Raw genomic sequence first — 26,287 nt, 5'->3', positions numbered from 1 at the left:
TTCCCTATATTTTAATCTAGTTTTATTTCATATTTTTACTATTGGTCCATTAAATTTTATTTCAGATCTTATCATCTAATTAGGTTATTTTTATTTTATTTCGTAGATTTTTTAGGTTATCTTCAAATCTCAATAATTGTGTTTTGGCCCAAGTCAATTAGGATTATGGTTTGGTCCTAATGGTAATAGCCTATACAAGCACGCTATTGTACTAAAATGGATAGAGTTTATGACCGATAATTAAAAAATTTATGCCACTGGCTTGGTTTTGATTCGAGAAAACTCTAAATGTTAATTTCTAGGTTTTATATTCTTGCTTGGTGTTGATTTTTAGGTTTTTTCTATTTGTTTCCTGCAAAAGAATTTTTAAAAATTGCTAAGTCCTTAAAGAGTTCATTTTCTTGCATCAATTTTGGTATTAGAGCAAAATTCAATCTATTCCAAAACTCAGAACCAAAATATTCGCAAGCAACTTTTGAACCCAACCCCATCAAAACCTTCAATCACTGCAACTGTGAACCCACCCATCCAAAACTTGAAACCACACAATCAACCATTTATTTAAAACAAAAAAGGAATCGATGTTCTGCTGCCTAGCCCGTTGCAAGTCACACAAACACCAAGACCACCTTGATTAACTAGAGGCCACCAAGATCAGCAATGCCACCTCAATTTGGGATGACCCACGTCCAAGTGAACACTGCCACTCCATCACAAATGATGCCATCGGGATTTGGATCCCTAACTGCTGCACACCCCTCACCATCCTTACCCGAATCCTTGTGAGTTGTGCTGCTGGAAAGCCCATACCAGAGAGATCACTTTATTTCATTGCCGCTGACCTTGTCCTCTTCTCCTTGTGTACTAAACCACAACTGTGACATCATCATTCCAGCAGATGAAGGACCAAAATTTAGCTGATCAGCCAATCTCACATTCACTACCTCCTCCTTGCCCCCTACTTAAGAACCCTAAGGCGACCTTTGGATGTTGTGACGCTTTTGTTACTAAGTTTACCAGGTTCTAGGTTTATGGATGGATTCAGTAAGCAAGTACTGTCCAATCACATTGGAGACTCACCTCATCAACACCAGGACATGGCCATGCCACCACAACTGCCAACATGCAGTGCCAACATGTCTCTATCCAAGTCAAGGTTGACTGCATGTCGGATTTTACACCCATTATAATGTTGTACACTTGTGTTTTATTTTAATTTCCAAGTTAAATTAAAAACAAGGAATGTAAAATATAAGTAAAGATTGATGTCGTCTTGGTCAAGCTTTCCAAGTTTTTTTTTTTTTTTTTTTAAGTAAAAAAAATGAAGACCAATTTCTCATTCTGGTTAAGCTTTATGATTTCAAACTGAGCCATGCCTCTCTATTATGACGTGTGGACACACTTACTTTCCTTAGGTCTTCAAGTCATTGCAGACCCTTCACCCCCTTCAAGACCATCTAGACCCACATGACCGCATATGTCCAAAGAGTTCCAATAATAACTTGCATGCTAGTTAGCAAGCACAAGTTCTTGTCACGTTCTTTATTGAAACTTATTATTCGGGTGCACAATGGTGATATTGGAGGCAACTACATTTGATGGTCATCAAGAAATGGATTAAGGAAACAACAACTTCACACACAGGAGACAATAATGTCGGAAACGAGACATTAGAGATGAAGAAACATCAAGAATCTCAAAACCTAGTGCTCAAATAGAAGTACAAGTGCCAAAAATGTTACTAGAACAATAGAGTAGCAGAAGAGCAAACCGCAAGTCTAAACAGTGAATTAGAATACTTGAACCATGTGTAGCAGACTTAATACAATCTTTTGAAGAGTCAGGAATATTACTTATCACTGAGAAGGAAGATTTCTCATTGCTTGATCAAGAGAAGAGAGCAAAGAATTAGACAGTGCCCATGTTCTGAACAATGAGTTTAATGTATCTGATACTAACAAGAAAGCACGGGTGCAGCTCCAAGGCCGCCGCACCCACACCCAACACTCAGCGACGTGCCGATTCACCAGTATTTTTTTTCTTTTTTCTTTTTCCGATCCACGCCGATTCGGGCCGATTCACTCCGAAACCGGCCAAAATCAGCTGAAATACATGTTAAAAAATAAAATAAAATAAAAACTTGAGTTGATTTCTTATTTAGTTATTAACTTATTATATATTTGTCAAATTATTTGTAGGTTAAACAACTTAAATTGAAATTACTGAATTATTAGTATTTATTATTGCTCTTAAATTGGTATATGTTGATCATTATATGAAAATATATTTAATAATTTGTAAATAAAACTATATTTAATAATTTATTAGTAAACATATCCCGCTGCACCCACACCCTACTTTTTTAAAAATTGCCGAGTCCCACACCTGCACCCGCACCCGCACCCGAACCCGAATATGCACCCGTGCTTCATAGGATACTAACCAACCCTCCACGGCACATGAAGTGGAAATTTATTTACTGTTACGTTGGACCAGAAAGCTTCTTTGTTCTTAGTGCTGCCAAAGATGTTTCAAGAGTTTGTGCAAGAGCTTATCCTTAACACTTCAAAACTCAAGACCGAGTTTTCCCCAACCAGTGGAGAGTGATGTAAAGAGCGCAAAGATAATTTTATTTTACAATATAAGTCATTTGCATTTTAAATATTGGGTTCATTGGATTTTAATTTAGGCCTTATTAGCTAATTAGGTTATTACTTATTAGTATTTTAAGTAATTTCCTCGAGCCAAGTTTATTTCAAGCTCAGTAAATGAGCTTTGTCCCAAATCAATTAGGATTAGGGTTTAGTCCCTAGTAGACTATATAACCAAGCTACTGTACTCCTATGGGTAAAGTTTAAGACGGGCGAATAAAAACTTAGTTGAATTCATACTAATGACTTAGGGAAAGGTCTTTAACCCTAACTATGTCATGAGAGATTTATATTTCAGTAAGGCATTCATCACTTATCCAGAAATTGAATATGTAAAGACTAGTCATAGTGCATTTAGCATCTTTCCATAAGCTTATTTGTTTATGTACAGCTTTTTAAAGCCTCACATTTTCTGGGTACAACTGTACTTTTGAACTTTCAGCAAATAGAAAATAAGATTTTCAGCAAATAGCTAACCTGAACTCATGCTTTTATAAAAAAATAAAGTCTCAAGCAGTTAAGCATCCAGCCTCTACAACTTTAAATATATAGCTCAAGATAGAGAAAAGAAGTTTAACCCCAAGAGTAGCACAATGATAGGAGACTATGCCTTACGAGGCAAAAGTTGGTGATCCGGATCTCTCCCTTACCACCACTCAGGCCCATCCAAAGAAAACCAAAACAAAAACAAAAACAAAAACAAAAAAACAAGTTTTGGTTCTTTCTTGAAAAATTTCCAAGTTCAACGACATAACACAATGGGAAAACTACTTACAGTTTCAAATCGAAGAACGAGCACATCTCTCTTCTGGCCAATCCTATGAGCCCTTGCCTGTGCTTGCAGATCAACCTAACAACATATCAAAATCATAAATAAATGACTAAGTAACCAGCTTTAGAATCACCACTATACAGTACCATCTCAACAAAATAAATCAATTAACAGTATTTATATGTTGCCTGTGGATTCCAGTCGGTGTCAAATATGATCACTGTATCAGCAGCCTGAAGGTTTACTCCAACACCACCAGCTCGAATGCTAAAACCACACAATTAATGTCAGTGACAATATAAACATGCACAAGCTACCAACACATGCAAGTACATCAGTGCTTTTTATGTAATTCAAATTCATTCTTGGTGACACTGTTCATCAGTGGTACAGAAAGAATGAAACAAGTATAAAATAACAAAATTTATAGAAAGAAAATTTAGGCGGCTCCCCCAAAGTTTTGGGAGTCAGGCTTTGTTATTGTTGTTATATAAATATAGGTGGCTCAACTCTAGAGGCAACTGATAATCATCTAAGCCATAATTGCTATCACAAGCTTCAGCCATACTGAATCAGGCATGAGGCCTGCAAGTGAGGTCTGTCAAACAAAGGCTCTCACAGGTTCCAGCATCATATATTACCTGAGTAGAAATATAAAAAAGGGTGAATCTTGTTGGTTGAACTTGTCTATAAGGGCACCACGGTCACCCCCAGATGTATGCCCATCCAACCTAAGGTACCGATAGTGCTTCCAGTGGAGATACTCCTCCATAACATCAAGCAGCCTAGTCATTGTGGAAAAGAAAAGAACCTGCAATGTTACAAGTTCCAGGCAGAGCCATAAATCCCAAAGCATTGATTTCTAGCACAATATCATATTCAAAATTTAAAAAACTTATAAGCAACTGTAATAAAAAGAGAGACTACTTGACAGATAAAAGGAAACCAAGCGTGCACATAATACAGCAAATGCAAATTGACTGGTTTAAAAAGAACATGATAGAACAATCTATAAACATATGTTTCAAGGCACAAAAAGCCTAAATTACTGATGCTGAGGCAAGAAATGCGAGTGTCAACACTCCTTAAAGTCAACCATCATAAATATAAATGATCCTGAATATTGAGAATGAGCTTAAGAGGGGGGTGGGGGGAATTAACAGCAAAAGCATGATGAAAGAGCCTCATGAAGTATATATAAAATGGTTATTGAACTTTTAAAATGCCTCCAAATGCACCACATCAAACAATGGGGCACAGCCACCCAAATAGCAGAATTCCGATGCCTCCCCAACTTTCCTTGCCAACAAGCCAACAACTCCACCACTGTTTTCAGCATAACCCAATGAATGCCAAACAAAGTAAACACCATTGACCATACATCAAAAGCAATAGAGCAATGGATGAGGAGGTGGTCAACTGATTCCCCATTTCTTTTACACATACAACACCAATCCAAAATCAAAATCCTCCATTTCCTAAGATTATCAATAGTCAAAATATTCTCCAAAGCTACAATCCACACAAAAAAAGCAACTCTAGAGGGGACCTTAGACTTCCAAACAGTCTTCCAAGGGAAAGACTGGTTGAAACTTTTTGTCAGCACCTGGTAATAAGAATGAACAACAAAACCTTTTCCCTTAGCAGGTATCCAACACATCTTATCGTCCCCAACTCCTTTCAAAGAAGCTCCATAAATTCTAGACATTAAACTGTAGAAGGATTCCAAATCCCAATCTTCACTATGTCTTCTAAAAGTAAGATCCCAAAAAAGAACACCATTTGGGATCTTCATCAACTCAGCCACCAAGGCCTCCTTATTTCGACTTAAAGAAAAAAGTCTTGGATAGAGCACACACAAAGAAGTGTCCCCACACCAATTATCCTGCCAAAATCTAACAGTAAACCCGGCCCCAACCTCAAATTGGATGTGACGAACAAAAGAAGGCCAACCACGACTAATAGACTTCCACAAACTAATACCATGAGGGCCAATAACGGGAAGAGAGCACCAACCTCCCCCTTCACAACCATATTTTGCCCCTATCACTCTCCTCCACAAGGCCTAATGCTCATTCCCAAATTTCCACAACCACTTTCCAAACAAGGCTTTATTAAAACTTCTCAGACTTCTAATAGCTAAACCTCCAAAACCAAGAGGAGTGCAAACCATGGCCATTTCACTAGGTGAGTTTTTTTAACATCCCCCATACCGCTCCAGAGAAAATTCCGTTGAAGTTGCTCAATACAATTTGCAACCGCCACCGGGATAGGAAAAAGAGAGAGAAAATAAGTAGTAAGATATAAACTGCAATCCCTTAAAGCAATTATAAAAATTCATCAAACATCAAATTCTCCCAGCTATTATAATTCATATAGCAAGAAACATTTTTAAGATATCATACCCGATGATCTGTTGCTTTTAGTTTGGGTAGTAACCGATCTAGCATCTCAAGCTTCCCACATAATCTAATAATCGGTGGCAGATAATGCTTGGGTATCCAATTTTCAACCTACAAAAGGAAAGCTAACGTTATGGCCAAACCAATGTAGGCAAACAATAGAGAATAAAATTTAAGGGCTTCAACCCTTGGTTGGCCTCTCAGAATGAAGGAAAGGGAAGTGCGGACAAAGATTGGCAAAAAACGCCATTTCTTGAACTTTATTCTTCACCCTTCCCTCATTCTTTCTGAGAACAAGCCAGAACTTCAATGGATTAGTAAAGAGCATTGCCTCCTCTGCATGAAGCTGGCTAAGATATGGATGATTGCATATATTACGGTGCTCCATAACAGAGTTGTGCACAGATCGAGCCTGAAAAATTTGAGCCTTCAAAGTTGAGTACATAATTATAGTAACCTAAAAATAATTAGTCAATAAGAGTTTCTTAATCAACATGAAAATGAGGGGGGAAATGGAAAGAAGTGAATTGAGAATATAATGCACTATAAAGGAAACCTTTGAGGCTCCAATAGAACCAAGATTGTCTTCCACCCTCTTCATCAAAAGCTTCTGATACGCAGAAGCCTCACATCTTATAAGTCTCTCAATCTTTTCAGGCAGTTGATTTTCAACCTACCAAAAACACATATTTCAGGACACAAGAACATTACCAAATGAGAATGGCCTAGCTAAATAATTTTAAATTAATGGCTAAAAAGTGAAAAAAAAAAAAAAAAAAAAAAAAAAGGAAACACTATTCAAAATTATTTCCTAAGCCCTTATATGTAATAAGTTTTAAGTGAAAACGGTAAAAACATTCTAATAAGCCCAGTTATAATTGGAAATATAACTCATATTAACTGATCAAGAAGATCATAACACTGATCACTATCATATGGCAAATTTATATATCAATTTTGAACAACCATATCATCATACCATCACAAAATGTTACAAAGATAATAGTAAACAAGACTTACAGTGTTTGGGTCTGACTCCACAGACATCAGAACAGAACAAACTGAAAACTAGTACCACTGTTTTTTTTTTTTTACACATTTATGTCAGTGTCGAACCACAAAGATCTTTGGGAGAATGCATTACATTGACAAGGACACTGGAGGAAAAAATCCCAACCATAAATCCAAAAGCAATATATATACACACACACACACATACATACAAACATACAACTAAACATATAGATATGCATACATAAACATGTGTGCATATGTTATATGCTGTTCACTGAGAAGTTATTTCCACTGAGATGTAAAACTACATTACAAGAATCAGGACTACTAGAGCCACAGAGACACACTGCACTATTTCAGTAACAAGAATGAACCCAAATGCATCAATATGTGCTTAGAGAACTTCCTAAGAGGTAAATATGATTACTGAGCACAAAGTATCGTATTAAGCACCTTGTGTTTCAGCCTCCGAAGTACAAATGGCCGTAGAACTTGATGAAGCCTGTTTATGATCAAAAGATTCTCCTCCTCGGATAGCAAGGCCTAGTCACAATGCATCATCAGCAAATATAGTTTTTAGAGATTAATGAGTTATGACACTATAATTTTAAAAATAGAGAGAATAACATCAATGTCTTAATAACAGAACAAGTTCATGCTTACTTCATCAGGCGAACTATCACCATTACTCTGAAATGGTTTGTTGAACCATTGAGAAAAATCATCAGATGAATTAAAAATATTAGGCAACAAGAAATTAAGTAGTGCCCACAATTCCTCAAGATTGTTCTACATAAAAAAGAAGATAAGAAATTAGATAAAGCATGTTTCTTATATTATTGAACAAATGAGAGTAAGAACAATAAATTAAAGAAAGGCATGAAAAAGAATAGCCTCTTACCTGTAGTGGAGTTCCAGTTAACAGCAATCTGTGTGAACTCTGATAGTGCTTCAAGTCCGCATTCAATTTACAAGAAGCATTTTTTATGCGATGGCCTTCATCAATTATAATGTAATGCCAGTGTAATTTACTTAGTTTCGGCCTATCATGCTTATTCATCAGATACTCATATGTTGTCAAAAGGACATTAAATTTCTGATGAACAATTTTTTCCCTACAATATGAAGGAACAGCTGAGCCGACAAATAGCACAACAAAAGATCAAATAAAGTGAAAAAAAAAAAAAAAAAAAAAAAAAAAAAACAAGGGTAAAAGGAAAAACACCAGTCAGTGTTCAGTGTTCAAAGGTAATTACTTAAATAGTCTCCGCCGCTCCTCTGGAGGCCCAGAATAGACAATTTTGAGTATATCAGGGGCCCAGAAGTTAATTTCTGACTCCCATCCAGGTAGAACCGAAGACGGCACAACCACAAGAAAGGGCCCTCTATCGTTTTTGGTTTCCATAAGGTAACAAATTAGAGAAATAACCTATGAACCCAAAAGTTAAAGTGTTAACATATAAAAATATGAGGCTGTGTAACAAGAAACTAGAATATAGACTCCTGCCAGAGTTGACAGATTCAGAAGCAAGCCATACCTGGACGGTTTTACCAAGGCCCATTTCATCAGCCAGAATTCCGTTCAAATGGTTGTTGTATAGTGAAACCAACCACCTTAGGCCATTCATTTGATACCTGAAAGTCAAAAACTGCAGTCATTAAGAATTCAAACCCAAGAAAGACAGCAAAGAGCATACTTGTCCTCACACATTGACAAGATAAAGTGGATAATACCAGTCAATAAATCACTAAAAGTGTATAATATCAAATAAAAATGACAGGAAACAACCATTCTTTAAAAAAATTACCAAAAAAGCCAACGTAAGATACATTGATAATTAGAGAAATTCAAATAAATGCACATTCAACTTACTCCCTTAGTTTTCCACCCTTTAGGCAACATGGCTGCTCAGCAATGTTCTCTTTTATACTGCAACAACCAACATTCATTATCAGATTTTTGCCAAAAGCATAAAAATAAAAATTAATTAAGAAAAGAAATTGCTAAATCAGTGGCCTCAAGTCATCCAGATTTCATTAAGACAAAAGGAAAAATGAATAGGAGACTGAAGGCTGCCTTCAGCCAGTACTGAAGGAAGATTCCCAACTAATATAATCAAATATTGAGCATTAAGCTAGTGACAGTGCAAAGCATTATATATCTAACAACACTAATACCTATGAGCCATCATATAGTACTTCTCATTGCTTTCCAAATAGTGCTGCACAGCGAACATACAAAAACAAAAATTAGTAAAGATTAATTTAATATAAATTCAAAAAAGTAAACAAAGAACACACTTGCCTTTGCCTGATCACTTTCATCTTCATTTTCAAAAATACTCTCACCCTTCTCAATGACACCCACAGCTCCTGTCTCATCCATATCATGCTCAAAGTGTGTTGACATAGCCTTTGCCTCCTGTAGCTTGGATCCAAGCTTTTGAAGATATTTCTCTGTCTCCTTAAGAAGTTGCTTAACACGATCTGATTTGGCATCCTAATACAATTATCAAATGTTATGCAAGAAGAATGAGAGAACCATACCACTGTTATCACAGTAAAAATCTAGTAAGACAAATCAGACCTGCACCATTCGCAGATATCCCTCCACGTCGTTGATCTTTAATAGATTAATCTTCTCACGCTGGATTCTGTCAATCTTTTCTCGATGAATACGTTCCTTCCTTTTGTGGAACTCTTTAACATACTTATTAAAACCCTTCCAGCGTTCCCTCTTAGTTTTAAACACATCATCCAGTCTTTCCCTAAAGTTCAGTTTATCAAGTAAGTCAACAAGCGTAATCATTGTGCTCAAAAGTAAATCACTACTGAGAAACACATGAAAAATAAATAAATAAATACATTGAAAAGATAAAATGAGAATACTTAACGGTCTGAACTGGATGGAGAAAATACGTACTTGTGAACTTCTATCTCACTGAAGAACTCCTTCTGCCTCTCACGAATTCTCTTCAGTCGCTCTTCCTTCATTTTCTGCTCAAACTTCTCAATTTGTTTTATCCTCCTACCATGTTTATGTTTCTTGTACGATTTCAAGCGATCCATTTCAGTTGTAATTGGTTTAAAGAAATCATTCAAAAAATCACTGCACAAAACAAAAGAAATTTAGTGTCAAAATGAAAAAGAGTATTAACTAAAAATTTGAAGTAAAATAAGGAATATCCATTGCCTTCTGAGGCGCCGTTGAAGATCCAGTAGTTGAAGTTTCTTCAATTCTATGACACTTTTGGTTTTTGCAGATATATCTTCAGATGAGCTCACATTTTCCTGCATCATAAGTAACACATGACACATGCAACATCATAGGTCTTTACAGAAACAGACCTACAAACAAAGCATTTTCCAATGCATCCTGCTTATATGAGTATTTTGCAATATGTGAATTAAGACAATATCATGGAAGCCACTTGGATGAAGATTTTCATCATTTGAAAAATTCACATTGCAACTCTCAGCCCCTTCCCTTTCCTACAAGCAGGTAATCATATACAAATCTCATTTAAAAGGTAGACCAAGGTCAAGCATGCCATTTCTTCAGAAAAGGTTAATCCTTCCTCTCAGCAAAAGCTCAATTAATCAGGTAATTCCAAAGGTAACATTGCATCAAACATTGCCTACAAGCCTGAAACCCATCACTTCAAAAAGGCCGCTCACACTGAGATAAAGGAAGCCCAAAACTAACAGTATGAACCCCAATTGGTAAATTTTAGATCCTCAACAGATCCCATGTTTGCAACAATAATGACAATTATAATATCAACTTAAATTATTTCGAAGACTGGGGGAAAAACAGAGTCATCTTTTCAGAAGTAACCAAGAAAGAATCATCATTTCATGAGTTTCTATAACGTTCCTTCCTCAGTGAACAGAAGTTTGACACTAAACAGGGCTGTATTCAAGAGGGATTACTTATCACCTCCATTTTGAATAGACAAGGGTCAGTTCCCTTCTCTGTAATATCGCCCATGATCCAATATTATAGAATGACAACAAAACCAAAAAAAAAAAAAAAACAAACCAAAAATGAATAAATAAAAATAACAAAGTTCTGATACAGAGCAAGCCAACAAGCTCTATCACAGATGGCACCTTCTTACCTAGTAAGTGCAAGGTGAATGGTGAGGTCATAGCTCTAGGACCACCAGTTGCATGTTAAACTTACCAATCCAAAAACAAACAAAAACAAAAATTCTGACACTAGAGCAGCAACTTTTAGTCCCCAACCCCACATCCCCAAGAAAACATAAATAAATAGGATAATTAAAAACCATAATAACCATTAGATGAACACATTTGGCAGTCTTTTGGTAAATGATACAATGACGTAATATGCCAAGCATTGAAGTATTAAGTTCTGTAACAACCTTAACTTGGTATAACAAGCAGAAATCCTTTGGTTTGCCTTATGCTGTTTTAGTTTCCAACTTTGCTCAACTAAATTTTTCTTTTTCTGCTGATCCATAATCCATTTCTCTGACATGGTGTACTTTGCAGAAGGTGGCAAATCAGTAGATACTGACTTATTTTCCTCTTCTTGATCTGTGATAAACAAGATGCCACTTTAAGCATGCCATCAACAACAAGTGGTTTGTAGTCTGGATTAGAGGCATGGTTCTTACCTTGAGATGCATGTTTCGACATCATACTAGCATCCCTCATTGGAATTACTGTCTGATGATCATTTTCAACTCCTGAAATAGGCTTCCAATGCTCTTTTAATGAAAAAGAAGGGTGACTATCTGCATGTTGTTTCCCCAAACCAATACTATTACCGATATTTTGAAACTGACTAGGATTACTATCTTTTCTTTCCACCACCAACTCATGCGGAAGAGAAGAGCCTAGTAGGGGACCCCTAGAAACCTCATTATGACTTCCAATTCCAGTCCAGCTAATTATCTCCGGGTTCATCTGCTTATTTATGCCCATTACAGAAGATGCTTGGTTAGACCTCCCAACTTGCAGATGGCCATTTTCCATATCTTCCACAGGATTACCCCTTGTATTTGAAGAATTGGGCTGCTGTGAAGTTATCTCCTGAGTCTGTCTGTCAGCCTCAGGTTTTCTTCCAGCCAGAATATGTTTCCTTTCGTCTGCAATTACAGAAAGTTCAGAAGTTGGGCCATTTTTTTCTTCCATCATTTTTGGGCTATCAGCATCCTTTGGAAAGGTGTCAGCCTCCTGGAGTTTTCCAGTAGATGAAGCAACTGGAGAGATTATATCAGTGTCCCTAGCAGTGTTCAGTCTTCCGAAGGGCATCATAACATCCAGGTCGCTACTTGGCTCATTAGAAGACTGTACTTTCCCTTTAGGATCAATAAGCTCTTTGCGAGGTCCATCTATATTGCTACCTGATTAGTTCCAAGTTAATGCATGAAGACCAAAGAAGAAAAATTATTAATTATTGGTTACCTTCTTTAGGAAAGATGTTTCCAAGTGCAATTTCAAGATGCAGTTTCTTTGGCAACAAACCATTTCTGCACATAGAAAACCACCACTCATAACAACCTGACTTGATCAAAGATTAGAAACTTTGCGACGCCAAAAAATGACTGCAGATGCTAAAGAAGTGCTACCAACCTGAAAGCTAAAAAGACAAGGCACTGAGCTCTAAGTTGTTTCAACTGTTGCTCCTTAAAAGGCATGCTAGAAGCCATTGGAGCCTGGGGAAGTGGAGCTTTTCCTGTATCTCTGGGAGCCATGCTCCTAGGCATACTCATTTCTGTAACACTATTTTGCTGTCCACANTAAATAGCAGAATTAGAGATGATGCAACATGCAGAACAAACTTCAAACATGATCTAAATCAAAAAGCTCACAACATAAAAACCAACTAAAATGAAAGGAGATGGCATAATAAGAAATCAACATACATAAAACTTACATTAAAAAAACATCTAGTTTGACATGTTTGCACTAACATAATTGAATAAGAAGACATAAATAGTAATCATATTTTAGAAACTAGTACTTTTGGATTAAAGCTTCCCATCCAGAATTTTTTTTATTCCTACACCATCCATCCCAAAATGAAGCTTGGTCTGAAACAGCATGAAATTTAATAGTCAACAATAAGTGCAATGCTTTTCTTTATTGGTGAGTTCCACAAGCATCTAGTGGGTTTTGAACTCACAACCTTACCCTACATGCCATTTTTAAGGAAGGTAGAAGTGTCATTTAAGCTACAGCTCACTGGCATCATAGAATAAGTGCAATGCCTTTATCAAAATTTCTAAAGGTGGGCACGGCTTTCAATAAGTGTCTTGGTTGTTTTCTTAATGGGTAAGATTAACATGGGAAGATGAAGATAAATATGCTTTTGAATTTTTGAAAGTGGACATTTATTTTCGGACATCCAAAAATGGAAAGTAGAACACATTTTGGGGTAGAGGAGTATCTTTTACCTCTTTCTTTCTATTTAATTTCTTATCCCAAAGAAATTAATAATAGGAAACAAAAAAAGGAAACAAAATGTTCAACTTACAATAAAACCAAAAGGTTTTCTAACCAAAGTTATAAATTCCATTTAGGCAAAACCATTTCAGTTTGCTTACTGAAGCAAAATATTTCAGCATCGGTACATGAAAAATTAGATTCATAGCATCCCATTTCAAAATTTGGGTATACCAATGTACCCAAAAAAACCTTTGAAGTTCAAAAAGTTTCAGAAATGGATAAGAATCAGTCCAGTCCAAAACTGTAAAACCAGCTGAAACACTTGAAATTTAACAAGACAGCCAATATGGACTTCAAATTCCTTGCTTCATGCAAGTGTAAATGGGAATACGTAACCAAAAATGGGAAAAATAAATTAATGAGAGTGTGTTCTATCCATCTAACAAGATATAACACTATTTAGAAAGATGTAACAAGAGAAAATGTATCTACAAAACAGGAAATCCAAACACAGATCCATAAAATGTGTACATTGAAATAGTAAACTCACAGGCAGAGGGGGAAGAAAATATTTTAACAATGTAACCGACCATTTTCATAGACAACATACAATAAACTTCAATATAGCCATACAATCTTCATTGACCATCAGAAATTTCTGAATTTAGGCGGTAGAAATTGTTATAAAAACCCAACAAATGAAGCATGCTTCAGAAAATCTCAGGAAGATTAAAATACTTCACTCAAAATCAATACTGCTCCTGAGTCAACTTTTTTTACAAGTTTCCTTTTTCCTTCTCCTTTTCAAACAGATGCCAAGGGGGGACAACCCAAAACACATGGAACAAAAAAGACGAGATCACTTAGAGTTAAAGAAGATTTTATAGTCATCTTTTCTAGTATTCTCATTGAAATGTTTACTAAATTTAATACACAAAATTCAATGAATCCATATATGCAGTAATTCAATTCAAATCCAATTGAATGTTTTACAGCTATCAGCCACCTAAAATCATAGTGACCATACCATGATTGGTAGCATTTTAATCCACTTTTTTATTCAGGCCAGGTAGGGGGCAATTACTGTCATAAAATGAAGAGCTTCAAAAGTATTAGTTCCAATCCAAGAAAAAGCATCCAACAAACCATTAAACTCTCAAGGAGGAAACCTCAATTCAGAGTGACCTAGTAAAATTTTGATAGTAACTAATCTCAGAATGGATTAAGTTGATATTTAGAAACTATTAGCTGCAGGCTTTAAGCAAAGAAACTGCAATTAAGGCACATAAATCCAGGGAAGAAAGTTAAAGCAGCAAATTCGTCTACTGTAATTGTTAGAACTGTAGTTAAGCAATTAAATTTAATCACGAGTTCCTAACCACTTAAACTTTTGAGACAATCAATAATTTATCATGGTATCAGAGCAAAAGATCCAAAGTTCAATCCGTGTCTTCACTTTTCCTCCCATTTAAATTGTTAAAAATCCAACATGTTGAGCCCACTCACTAAGGGGGAGTTTAGACCCACACGTGAAGGAGAGTGTTAGAATTGTAGTTGAGTGATAAAGTTCAGCTTAAGCTTTTGGGACAATTAGTAATTTATTAGTATTTTTTTTTATAAGTAAAAAGTTTTATTAATAAAACTCAAAGATTAAACCATTTACACAGGATGTAACCACAGACTACAAGAAGATTAAGCACGAAAAGAACATCTACTATGAAATATGAAGGAAGAGAGGGGGGGGGGGGGGGGGGGACACACACAACAGAATGCAAGTGAACTGATTGAGGAGCATGAGCACACATTTAATTTATCCAAGAGTGGAAGCCAAAATAATGAATAGAATGTAAGTACCTGAACAACCTTGTTGGCATCAGCTAACATATTTGACCCTCCTTCATGCTCCAAAGAACCACTGAATTGCATTGGACTTGAGAATCCAGATTCTACTACCGGATAAGAACTAGAAGCAACAGGCATCCCACTGTGAACCTTGCCAAAAGCACCTGAAAATTTTCCAGCAGTACCCCATATGAGAAAATCATAACTCAGAACCAGGAAATAATCAAAAGAAAGATACAACCCCAGGATAAAGAATTTTTTACACAATCTAATTAGGACCAATACTGATGTGCATCCCAAAATTAATAAATCTCATCAGAAACAGATTCTTTAGTTCAAATAGTTTAAAGTCCATAGTTTGTTATGCCAACTCTGATCCTGGTTAAAGTTGAAACATTTACAGATTTTCAAGCCCATAAAAATTAGGTGTATAATTTTCAAATCCACAACTTCAATGCTGAAACATCTTCCATGTCCTTACCTGATCCAAGAGATGGAGTTGTTGACTGCTGTGTTGGAATCTCTGACATCATATTACCAGGAACATTAGAAGGAAACCTGGGAATTTGAGATTTTTCAAATGGTAATCCTGTTTTATTTTGATTCCATACACCCCTGATGTCATGAGAAGGTAGGGAACCCCCTTGCTGTGAAGCATTATGAGCAGAGGAAACTTCCACTTCTTCAGGGAATTTTGGATTTGGGGCCCGTAGCATCGAATTGCTAATGTTTGATGAGTCCATCTGCCTTTCAATTGTATGCTGACCCTCTTGCTTGACTCTAAGCATTGGTCTCATGCTACCAGACAAAGATGCAAAGTGTTCCATCTGGCCACTACTTGGAACCATATTGAAGTTAGTACGCTCACCCCCTTTAACTGAAAGACTTGCTTGTGGTTCAACCTTGTTCATCTTCCCCTTTCTTGGATTAACTACAGCATTCCGAGTATCAAGTTGCTGAGTATTGTCAATATGTTGTTCCATAGGTAAGGAGGTCTCTCCCCTCTTCCTCTTTGTGGTGGCTTTTTTACCATCCTTTTGCTGCCTTTCTTGTGATTGTGAGTTGGCAGACCTAGAGTCCAAACTAGACGGACTTTCATGATCAAATGACTGACTGCTCCTATGAGCTAAAGATCCTTGATAATAATCATGTCCAACACTGCTTGGGCCAACAGGTGGCCTGTTTGACGCAAATGGATCAACTTTTGAGACCTCATTTTCCGCCAATCCTACTTTTGAATCATTTGCAACCCCACCCGCCTGTGAAGAACCTGCATAAAATTATTCCCATATCTAATAGATTAATCCGAAATGACACACTCCAACAAAAGCAATTTTCAATATCAATTCCAGTTTAACTGAGAGCAGTGTACCTGCAAACTGAGCAGATGCAGAATCACCTATTTGATTACCACCACTCAAAGGAAGGCGTGATAACCTCAAGGCTTCAATGTCAAGACCATGTTGATTGATAACAGTCTCCATTGCCCTAGCAAAAAGGAAATTAAGTTAGAAGAAACAAAATGAACCACGTTGAAGAGTCAACCAATAGAAATCAAGCACTTAGGTTAACAAGTTACAGTGTCCACCTACTACCACAAAGATGCAGAACAAAGTAAAGAGCAACCATCACATTAGCAATAAAAGAACACGTTAAGCGCTAAGAACAACTAAGCCAGTGACAAATTTAGAATACACACACAAACACACATACATTTATATGCACATGTATCACAAACAAAAGTTTGCAGGTTCTATGTTAGAAAGCCCAATATGCAGTGCCATCATGCTGCTACTTAAAGTTGATTATCGCGTATCGTCCCCCCAAACTAAAGTAATCATCTAACCATACAGTACATCTAACATGTTTGTATGGGAAAAATTTCCCTGCTCCATACATTATTCTGCTTACACTCATTACCCAATACAGCAGAATGTCTTTTACAGTAAAGCAGCAGAAACAGACTCAGTTGCATTTAGAAAAATAGCTGACCTGAATAAATTGCCATCATCCGAACCTCACAAAGTTATTTAATCAATCTAAATCCTGAATAGATCTCAGTTTCCACCAGACACATACCAGTGTCCAAAATCATAATGGGAGGATATTGATAGTCAAAATGACATTGCACTGCAGCATCACTGATCAGGCCAGTCATCCTTTTACATACCATATAAAAGTAAAGTATGCAAGGAGCATCAATCCTTAATAAACTCAATCAACATTAAATAATTCAGTATACTTTTGAATAAGGAAGACTTAGTAAATTCACCAATTTTATAGGGGATGAGAAGAACAGCAGCAATCAACAACTCTCACACATATCAAAATAGTTTTTTCTTTTGGGGATAAATTCAATAGTTACAATGGGGAAGGGGGATTTGAACCCTGAATGTCCCCATGGAAACACCATGAGTCTCAATTGTGCTACAAGGCTATAGGCACCCACCACCCAAAAAAAAAAAAAAAAAAAAAAAAATACAATTCCCCAGAAAACAAAACAAAATAGTTTGATGGGCTATCTTTAAAAAAAAATGATCAACCTAGATGATTGTCAGATGTACAAGAAGACAACAATAACAACAACAATAAAACCAAGTCTCAAAACTTTGGGTCAACAATGGAACCTCAATAAACTAATCAGGGTTAGTCACATATTCTTCTTCGCCATTCTATCCTATCTAAAACCATACTCTTTGTCACCTCCTTCATTGACATGTTCTTCTTTACTACCTCTAGCAATGTTATTTTAGATCTTCCTCTACCTTTCTTTGCAGCCTCAACTTGAATCAAAATCACTCTTCTTCATTAGTGCATATAAAATGTAAGAGAAAATACCAGAAAAATGTTTAATGAATGGAAACTGCTTACCTTGATATTACTTGATATGGCATTGAATGCTCCTTCCCACTCGATTTCATGTGTTGCAAAATCTGAAAGGCTCAAAGATAATAAATAAAAATACATCTCCAAAAATGGCATTAATTTTTTCTTATTGGTAAGTTATACACACCCAATGGGTCTTGAACCGACAACTTACCCTCTACCTCATCCTTAAGGAGGGATGAAGTGCCAATTGAACTAGAGCACATTGGCACGATTATAGAAATACAAAGCAAAAGTAACAAAAGCAACTAAGAACTATAATTTAAGAGAAAACTATACGCACAACGTAAAGTTTTGTAGCCAATTTTGCAGGCTCATCTTTAGAATCTTGAATGAGTTTCTGCAAAAATTTAGCTGCCTCCAACTCAACATTCTGTGAAGTCCCCATCTCATTCGAACTACAAAGCAATAGAAATAAACCCATCAGCAATTTAAAGTCAAACTCTAACCTGGCTGGATTATAACATGAAATTCAAAGCAACCTCTTTTGTATACATAGAAAGCCCTATATTATTATAAGTAACTCTCAAAAGATAAAACAATATAGATACATATTACGCATAAACAATTGAGAGTCAGTCAAGTCAATTGAAGTGAAATAGAAATAGAAAGACATTAATTGAAGTGATGAAAATCAAAAAAAGGTTATAAAATACTGAATCCAAACAAAACAAGCAAGAAAGTTAACCTTAACTCCACAATCCACACACCAAATGCACCAATTGAGTTCGCCATAGTGGCCGATACTTTTCCTTCTTTTTTTTAATAAATTTATTTTCTAAACTGAGAATAAGCTATCAATTATATATATATATATATATATATAGTTTCATTCACTTTCTAATCAAACTTCAAATTCATCAGTAATCTATGATTCCCCACTCTCTGAACCCTAAAATATACATTCACATACATACACACAGAAGAAATCTACGATGCATACAACCATTACCAAAACTAAACGACGCATATTCAGGTTAATAAGGCGAGAAATACTAGGGAATTTACTTTCTTAGGGAAAAAGGTTTCCGGGAAAATGTTTTGAAGGGAAACAAACGGAACCTAAGAAGGTACGACAGTGAAGAGGATCGCGAATGGTTACCTGATCGGAGAACCGATCCGAAATTCTCCGGACACGGTGCCGGAAACAGCTAGGACAGGCAGATCAGATGCATAGAGAGAAAGAGAGAGTAGTGAACTTTGCTAATGCTTACCCAAATTACAAAGGTAAACCCTCGCTATTAAGAAATGGGACTGGCTCTCTTTTGTTGATTCAGTGTGTCAGGCTGACCGAACCCAAAACCCGGTTCAAGGGCTCGCACGTGCGAATATATTTGCTTGTTAATGCCACTTTAGAAGTGAGAGTCTGCTTTTAAGTAAGATGATTTTTTTTTTTTTTTTAAGAAAGTATAAAAATAATTTTCAAAAAATTGAATTCGAAATTAATTTTTCAATAATAATTTATATATTATATGTCTGGCTCCCATTTTAGAGAAAAAAACATGATGTTTGATTTTTCTTTTTTCCTTAAGTTTTACAATAATTAATGTGTAGGCTTTTTTTGTGAATAATAATAAGAGAAAAGAGCTCATCTCATGTATCTTTTATATAGTTTGATATTTTTCTCTTTTTTTTTTTTTTTTGGTATAAAGATAAGCTCTTTATTCCTTAATTTAAGAGATAGAAAAGTTTGGACAAATGTATAAGGTTCAATGTTTTCAATTTATTTATAACTAGTCGTTGACCCGTGCGATGCACGAGAAGCCTATTGACTATGAAAAAAAATCAAACAATGAAAGAAGAATTTAAATTATCATTTATGCAATGTTGTTGACAGTGCTAAGCAACCTTAAAAATAAACTTATAAATCATAAAAATATCATTATAAATTAATATAGTATTAATAATGCACCTAAACTTTAATATGTTTAATATAGAACTCTTGATCTAACTTCAAAATAAATTCTACAAAATAGGAATTTTTTTTTTTTAAACCAAGTTAAGAAAATAGAAAAACTATAAAATTCGTGAAAGCAATCTAAGAAGAAAGTGAACAAATAACAATGCTATTTCCATTCAATGACACATATTGAGAGTATATAGGAATAATAGCGAAACAACTCAAACTTGTGAGCTACTATGAGTAAAAAAAAAAAAAAACTTGTGCAGTAGTCTCAATTGATGGCTATCACATACTGGATCTATTTCAACTGAGTTTCAATTCAAGTGTTTATCTAAAATTTTAAAATTTTCATTAATCTTTGGATTGAATTTTTGCATAACTTGATTAATTGTATAGTCACCCTATTTCCACCCTTAGACACCATAGTAAATACACAACTATGATTACGTAGTCACAAAAGGTTTTTTTTTTTTTTTTTTTTTATTCTTTTTCAATTCCCCGATCTATAAAGGTTTTAGGGTTAGGGTGAAAATTCTAGAGAAATCAACAAATAGTCAAAGGCTTTTATTATATTATACAGTCACTCTATTTCCACCAAAGTTTTAAATTCCGTTTTAGAGGCTGTTCCGAATTAGCTACTAGAACGGAATATTTTGGTATTGGTGTGTGCCAATGCACTATTTCAAGATTATGCACTAGATATATATTTAAGTGTATATATATATATATATAATAAAATTACTATTATTTATTATTATTAAGATAAAGTTCTTAAATTATGGTGTATTTGGATACCGCTTGTTTGCTGAAAACTGAAAACTTATTGCTGAAAACATTGTAGCAAAATAATTTTTAAATGTATGAATATTGTTGTGGGACACAAAGAGAGAGAGAAAACTATGTTTTGCTTACTTTTGTGGGTCCATGAACAGTACCCGTAGACCCACAAAAGAAACGCAAACACACGGATTTGCTGTAAAACGCCAATTCAAACGTACACTTGATTTCTTCAAAAAAAAAGTTTAAAAAAAGATCATATATAAAAGTCTAATGAAGGAACGTTCAAAATTAAATATGTTATTATTGTAAATAAGCAAGCACAAAAGGGTATTTGTAAAACATGCAAATATTCTGTTTTATTACGAGGAAAATTGTTGGAGTTTCAGGGGTTTCGGTTATATATATATATATATATATAAACTATATCATTAAAAATATTTTTTGTATCTTGAAAACATTCTAGCATGGAACCTACTATTTTTGGTTTTCAAAACAAAAATTGTATTTAAATCCTTTTAGCAAGCAAACATATGAAAAACTAGCACTCTTCAGCTCTTCTTTTAAACTATACAAATTAAATCCTTTTAAACTATCATTATTCCTAGGACTATTATTTGTCCATCCTTTGTTGACTAGTTCTACTAAAGTACTCATTTGTCTTTCTTTTTCTATCTCTTCTTTTATATATAACTTCTTACGTATAACTTCTATCTTTACATCATTTTGTCTTTCAATTTTTACTAACATCTCTTTTACTATACCTTTTCTTATCATTCCTTTTTCTTTGTCTTTATCAATTATGTCTAGATTCTTTTTTTGTATTATTTCTATAGCACTAGGATTCTTTCATTTGGCTTCTATACGTGTTGTTCTTTTCATTACTATGCCATCTTTCTTATTATTATTCTCTTGTCTTTCTATGTCATCTTCTTCTTGCATTATTTCTATAGGACTTCCTTCTTTCTCTACTTCTATCATTCCTGACTTCTTTTACACTATATGGCCATCTTCTTTACTATCTGTCAAAGTTGTTTTTAGTGTCTTTACGTCATTTCTTTTATCAATTGTCTCTATTAGGTTATCTTTTTTACTATTTTTAATATCTGTCTTGTTTATAGATATGTCAGTAGTTATTAAGTTATTCTTTTGTCTATTATGCCAATTATCTATCACAATTTTTGCTAAAAGTGATCTATAATAAGGTTCAAATTCTTCTATTTCTTTCTCTAACTCTGAATTTAAAGCTTTCATTCTTTCTAAGAGGTCCAAAAAATAATATTTTTCCTTTCTACTTTAGTGTTCATTATGGATCTTTCCACAGTTTCTAAAGATTCTAATTTTTTATTAATTTTTTCTAACAAACTATCATTGTGTCTATCAGTCTATCGGTTGATTTTATCTCCTGTTAATGTACTCCAATTATTTGTGCTATTATTATAGTTATAATCATCTATATCACTATCAAAATCAGAATTTGTATCATCAAAATCCATATTACTATTTAACCAATTATTGTCTATATCTCTTATACTATAACCTTCATCATAATCTATATCATCATTCATCGTAGTCCATGTTTCTAATTAGTGTGTGCCTAGCCTAAGTGTAAACAAGCAAACAAATGATGAGCTGATAAATGTATTTATTCTATTTCCAAGCAATTAATAATTACTGGCGGAACTATTACTAACCACTGGTATCCTTGCTATCGAGATCACCTCATTGGGAAACTCCATTATGGGACCACCCAAACAACGCCTGTTCATTGGCTAACAAAACAGGCTAACCAACGTGAAACTATGGTTTACCAACAAGTGTAAAGCTGACCAATGCTATCAAGGAGCAAGTAGTGGCTATATAGTAATATTAGTTCCTAGTAACCTCTTAATTGCAAAGAAATAAAACTCATACATCTACCATCCATAGCTTTGATACCAAAACATATATGGAAAAAACATACCCAGAAGAGAGCACAGCAGTAATATGGAAGCAAAAACAATGATAAAATAGATGATAAAGAAGACAATAACAAAATAGATATATTCAAAACAGGTTAAAACGGAATATAGAATATGAAAACAAAAACTAGTAAATCTTACTTGAATAAAAACTTATGTCTTTGAAGAGTTATAAGATTATAAAGTAAAATCTGTCTTTGAAATTGAAAGGTTATGAGATTCTGTCTGAAGGAAAGAGTTACAGGATTGTAAGAGAGGAAGGATTACAAAAGTCTTTCTAAGGGAGATAGGGCTATCTTCTTTCTGGGACTAGTACTTCTAAAATTTGAACCTAGAAATTTTGGACCTAATAATTGAACCTAAAATTTGAACCTTAATTTTGAACCTTAAAATTTGAACCTCACTTCTGTCTTCGAAGTTTGTCTTTTTATAAATGAAATGAACTATGGTAAGTCTTTAAAAGTAACCTGAGTTAATAAAGCTGACTCGAGTTAATCTGTTGGTGGAAACTTGTAGAATATTACTATTGACGAGCAGTAGTCCATCTGGGAATTAATCAGGTTTCTTTTCACATATGCTAGTGAACAGTAGTGACCTATGAACATCTGTCTGGACTGTCTTGGATCTACCTGGAAGTTATTCGCGCGTGCTGGTGAATAATGATCTATCGCGCTATGAATAGTGATCTGTCGCAGTTGTTTGTCCGGGAGAGCATTCCGTCTTGCTTGGCATATCTATCTATCTATAAATCTGTATCCGCGTAGTTATCATAATCTAGTGAATCATAGTTATCTTTATACTGCTCATGCTCATGGAGTACTCCATAATTGCCATATAAAACACAATATGAAATAGGAAGAAATGTAGGAGCACGATTTTTTGTCATTATTCTAGAATCTCGAGTAATCTTCATTTTCCCAATGAGCCTCCTTGCTGAAGGTCTTAGGCCATATACAACTATCCTGTTGGTGTAGCCATATAAGTGGAAGTCATGATCTAATTCTTTCTGTACTTCATAAATCCTATTATTCATGAAATTAGACTATTCTTGTGCCAGAGCATATGGATCGTCTAGTGATAAATAAGTTTCTCCTGTGTATTAGTAATAGTCAGGACTACAACTAAAATCATTTATGAGGACCAGAATGTAAGCTGGCTGGGCTTCCATATAGTAACTAGTGTCCCAAGCTAGGAGAGTGCTCCAAATAGTAAGCTTCATATAATTAAGTCTTGAAATCTGTGCGGTTGCTTCTTGGATGACTTTGGGAAATAAACTAATCTGAGTTCCAGAAGTTAGGATTAACTTGCTGATAAACCCTACTTCTAACATTTAAGATAACCATGAAGGATTACAAATCACCGGATCCTCTGTCTCTGTGTTGATATGTAATCCCAAATATGGTTGCTTTCCATCATAAACTCTTTATGTTTCTCCAAAGCTTTCATACCACGTGGCTTTATGGGATAGACATATGTCGTCTATTATATCTGTCCTGATAAATGTTGTAGAGACTAATACTTTAAAAAGGTACATCCATTTGTCGAAAGAATTTGTTATGGGTTTATGAGTTAATATATTCTGTTGGGTTTCAGGGGGTAAGGTTCTAATGACAAGTCTCGTTTTTTTTTTTCTTCTGAATTTTAGGGTGGAGATTTGAAAAGCTTGTTCCCATAAGATAGCTTTTTAGAGACTGTGATTTCATCTTTGTAGAGCTTGAATCTCTATCCTCCTTGCCAGGGAGTTGACAACCAAGTGCTTCAATAAATGCATTGGTGCTAACAAGATGTAATTCCAAAGCCTTAAGGGTCTTTTGGAATAAGGGTTTCTGATTGAGGGTGAAAGTTGCTTGTAAATTATCAAGAAGTAGTTTAATATGAAAAAGAATGTCTGTAAAATCTCCGTCCTGAAAAGTCAGATCAGTGCGGAGCACTTCCTGCAGAATTTCACTTTTTTCACCACATGAGCACATTGCCCCTGCTAGCAATGTATCCTGAAAGAATATTGCCTCTATCGAGACGCCTTCATGCTTATCCAAGATCTTCACTGAAGCCTTTCGGATTTCTTTGGGTTGCACCGTTAGTGCCTTGCCTTTTCCTTTCATGTCTGCCTTAGAGGGTCTTTTATTCATGTTAGTCTGCAATTGGTTTTTGGTAAAAGGATTAGTTGCTATATCACCATGTCTTGAAATAATATTTTGAAAATAAATATTTTCTTACAAAGCTTTTTCCAAATTCATTTTTAAAACATTTTTGCCAATGTCTTTTTGTAAAATTCCTTTAAAATGTTTTAAAAGAAAATCATTTTTAAAATTTAAAGCATATATAATGGAACAAACTTCTTTCTCTTTGTGCTCTCGCTGAGTAGTGGTATAAGAGTAATCATGATGAAGTCTGTCAATGCCAAAGTGACTGGAATTCAAAAACTTTACAAAATCTGCCATAGTTCTATCCGTTTTATATGTCTTACTATATATCTCATTTTGCGAGAACATGTGAAATAGAACTTCTCCATAAAGTCTTTCATCAACCCTTATAATGGACTGGGGAAAATTTGTCAAGGACTTATGATTAACTCTATCTGTTAAGTAATTAAATTTGTCTTTGTTCAAGAAATTACCATAATTAATGTTTTCTTTAATGATTAGTAAAGGGGTATCTGTCAAGACTTCTTTTATTAAAACTTCTTTTAATAAAACATTTGTTATATGAGTACTTGAGGATACTATAAAGGGTATAAGTATGTCATTTATTATAATTTTATTGGGTACCTCTGGCACATTGTTAGCCCATTCATATTGACTAAAGGAAATTATAAGCATAGTTCTATCTTTTGTATGTTTTCCATTAGAGTCTTTCTTACAAGATGTTTGGACTATATGTCAGTGCCTATGCAACAAAGTAATAGGAGAATAAGAACAAATCTTTGTCTCTATACCCTGTTTATACTTCTTTATGTCATAATATATAAATGTGTTTGTTGTCTACCTTTCTTTTCTTGAGGAATTGCCTACTGTCTACCTTGATAAATAAAAAAAAATAAAAAACTATGTTATGTATTTATTCTTGGTTAAAATATATTTTTGGTCTCTTAATTTTTGGCTGATTCTCATTTTGTTCCATATTTTGATTTTGCTACTATTCCAATCCCTAAAAACATAAAATCACTTCTCTTTTGGTCCCTCCCGTCAACCCATTAACAGAAAACTTCTATGTAACAGACGGAGTGTCCTATTTGCAAAGTAAATGTTGAGGTGGTTAGTAATATAATAATAAAATATTTTAGTTGGCATTTTTTAAATGACACATCAACATTTTATTTTATTTTTTAAAAAGCCACGTCAGAAAATGAAAAAAGAAATTAAATTAAAAAAAAAAGACTTAAATCTAATTTAATTAAAATTATTTCTGTAGGGTCGTTTTTTGTTGTAGCCCAAAAAATATGGGTTCCCCCAGGCCCAACGAACCCAGAACAATAAATTTGTAAAGAGTGGGTTGAAGGTTTAGGCGCTCACCGGCGTGCATGAGGCATAAACTACTTTTCTTTTATTGAAAGATACTAAGAACAATTTACAACTGGGAGATGCTCCTCGGACAATGGCCGAGGAGGTTTTTCCTCTCCCAAAAACTCCTTTTTACACTTTGCTCTCCTTTCTTATATA

The 26,287-nt window shown here is 34.7% G+C and overlaps 1 protein-coding gene across 1 annotated transcript; it reads right to left on the bottom strand.

Annotated features, from left to right (window-relative positions):
• Positions 1–2,135: 2,135 nt before the first annotated feature.
• Positions 2,136–19,243, bottom strand: LOC112010949 (chromatin structure-remodeling complex protein SYD). The gene is made up of 27 exons (XM_065775303.1): positions 19,090–19,243; positions 18,271–18,385; positions 17,973–18,034; positions 16,474–16,589; positions 15,583–16,371; positions 15,114–15,265; positions 12,444–12,610; positions 12,276–12,340; positions 11,483–12,214; positions 11,229–11,402; positions 10,033–10,132; positions 9,763–9,948; positions 9,427–9,607; positions 9,145–9,339; positions 9,018–9,061; positions 8,713–8,769; positions 8,378–8,474; positions 8,096–8,268; positions 7,741–7,954; positions 7,503–7,628; positions 7,293–7,382; positions 6,382–6,498; positions 6,157–6,237; positions 5,829–5,936; positions 4,065–4,234; positions 3,612–3,690; positions 2,136–3,501 (listed from the first exon to the last, which is right to left on the bottom strand). The coding sequence occupies exons 2-27, from the start codon at positions 18,373–18,375 to the stop codon at positions 3,394–3,396; spliced, it is 4,488 nt and encodes a 1,495-aa protein (XP_065631375.1). The 5' UTR covers positions 18,376–18,385; positions 19,090–19,243; the 3' UTR covers positions 2,136–3,393.
• Positions 19,244–26,287: the final 7,044 nt, after the last annotated feature.

The sequence above is a fragment of the Quercus suber genome, unplaced genomic scaffold (genome assembly GCF_002906115.3).
Source record: "Quercus suber isolate HL8 unplaced genomic scaffold, Cork oak 2.0 scaffold_8, whole genome shotgun sequence".
Taxonomy (NCBI): Eukaryota; Viridiplantae; Streptophyta; class Magnoliopsida; order Fagales; family Fagaceae; genus Quercus; species Quercus suber.
The sequence above is the reverse complement of the archived record's forward strand: the minus strand, read 5'-3'. Positions and strand labels throughout refer to the sequence as shown.

Excerpts from the sequence above, each read along its gene's own strand:
- LOC112010949 (XM_065775303.1), bottom strand. The coding sequence starts at position 18,375 with ATGGGGACTTCACAGAATGTTGAGTTGGAGGCAGCTAAATTTTTGCAG. Across the intron at positions 8,269-8,377 it reads GCCTTGGTAAAACCGTCCAG|GTTATTTCTCTAATTTGTTA; the intron begins GTATGGCTTGCT and ends TTGGGTTCATAG. Across the intron at positions 4,235-5,828 it reads TAAAAGCAACAGATCATCGG|GTTCTTTTCTTTTCCACAAT; the intron begins GTATGATATCTT and ends GTAACATTGCAG.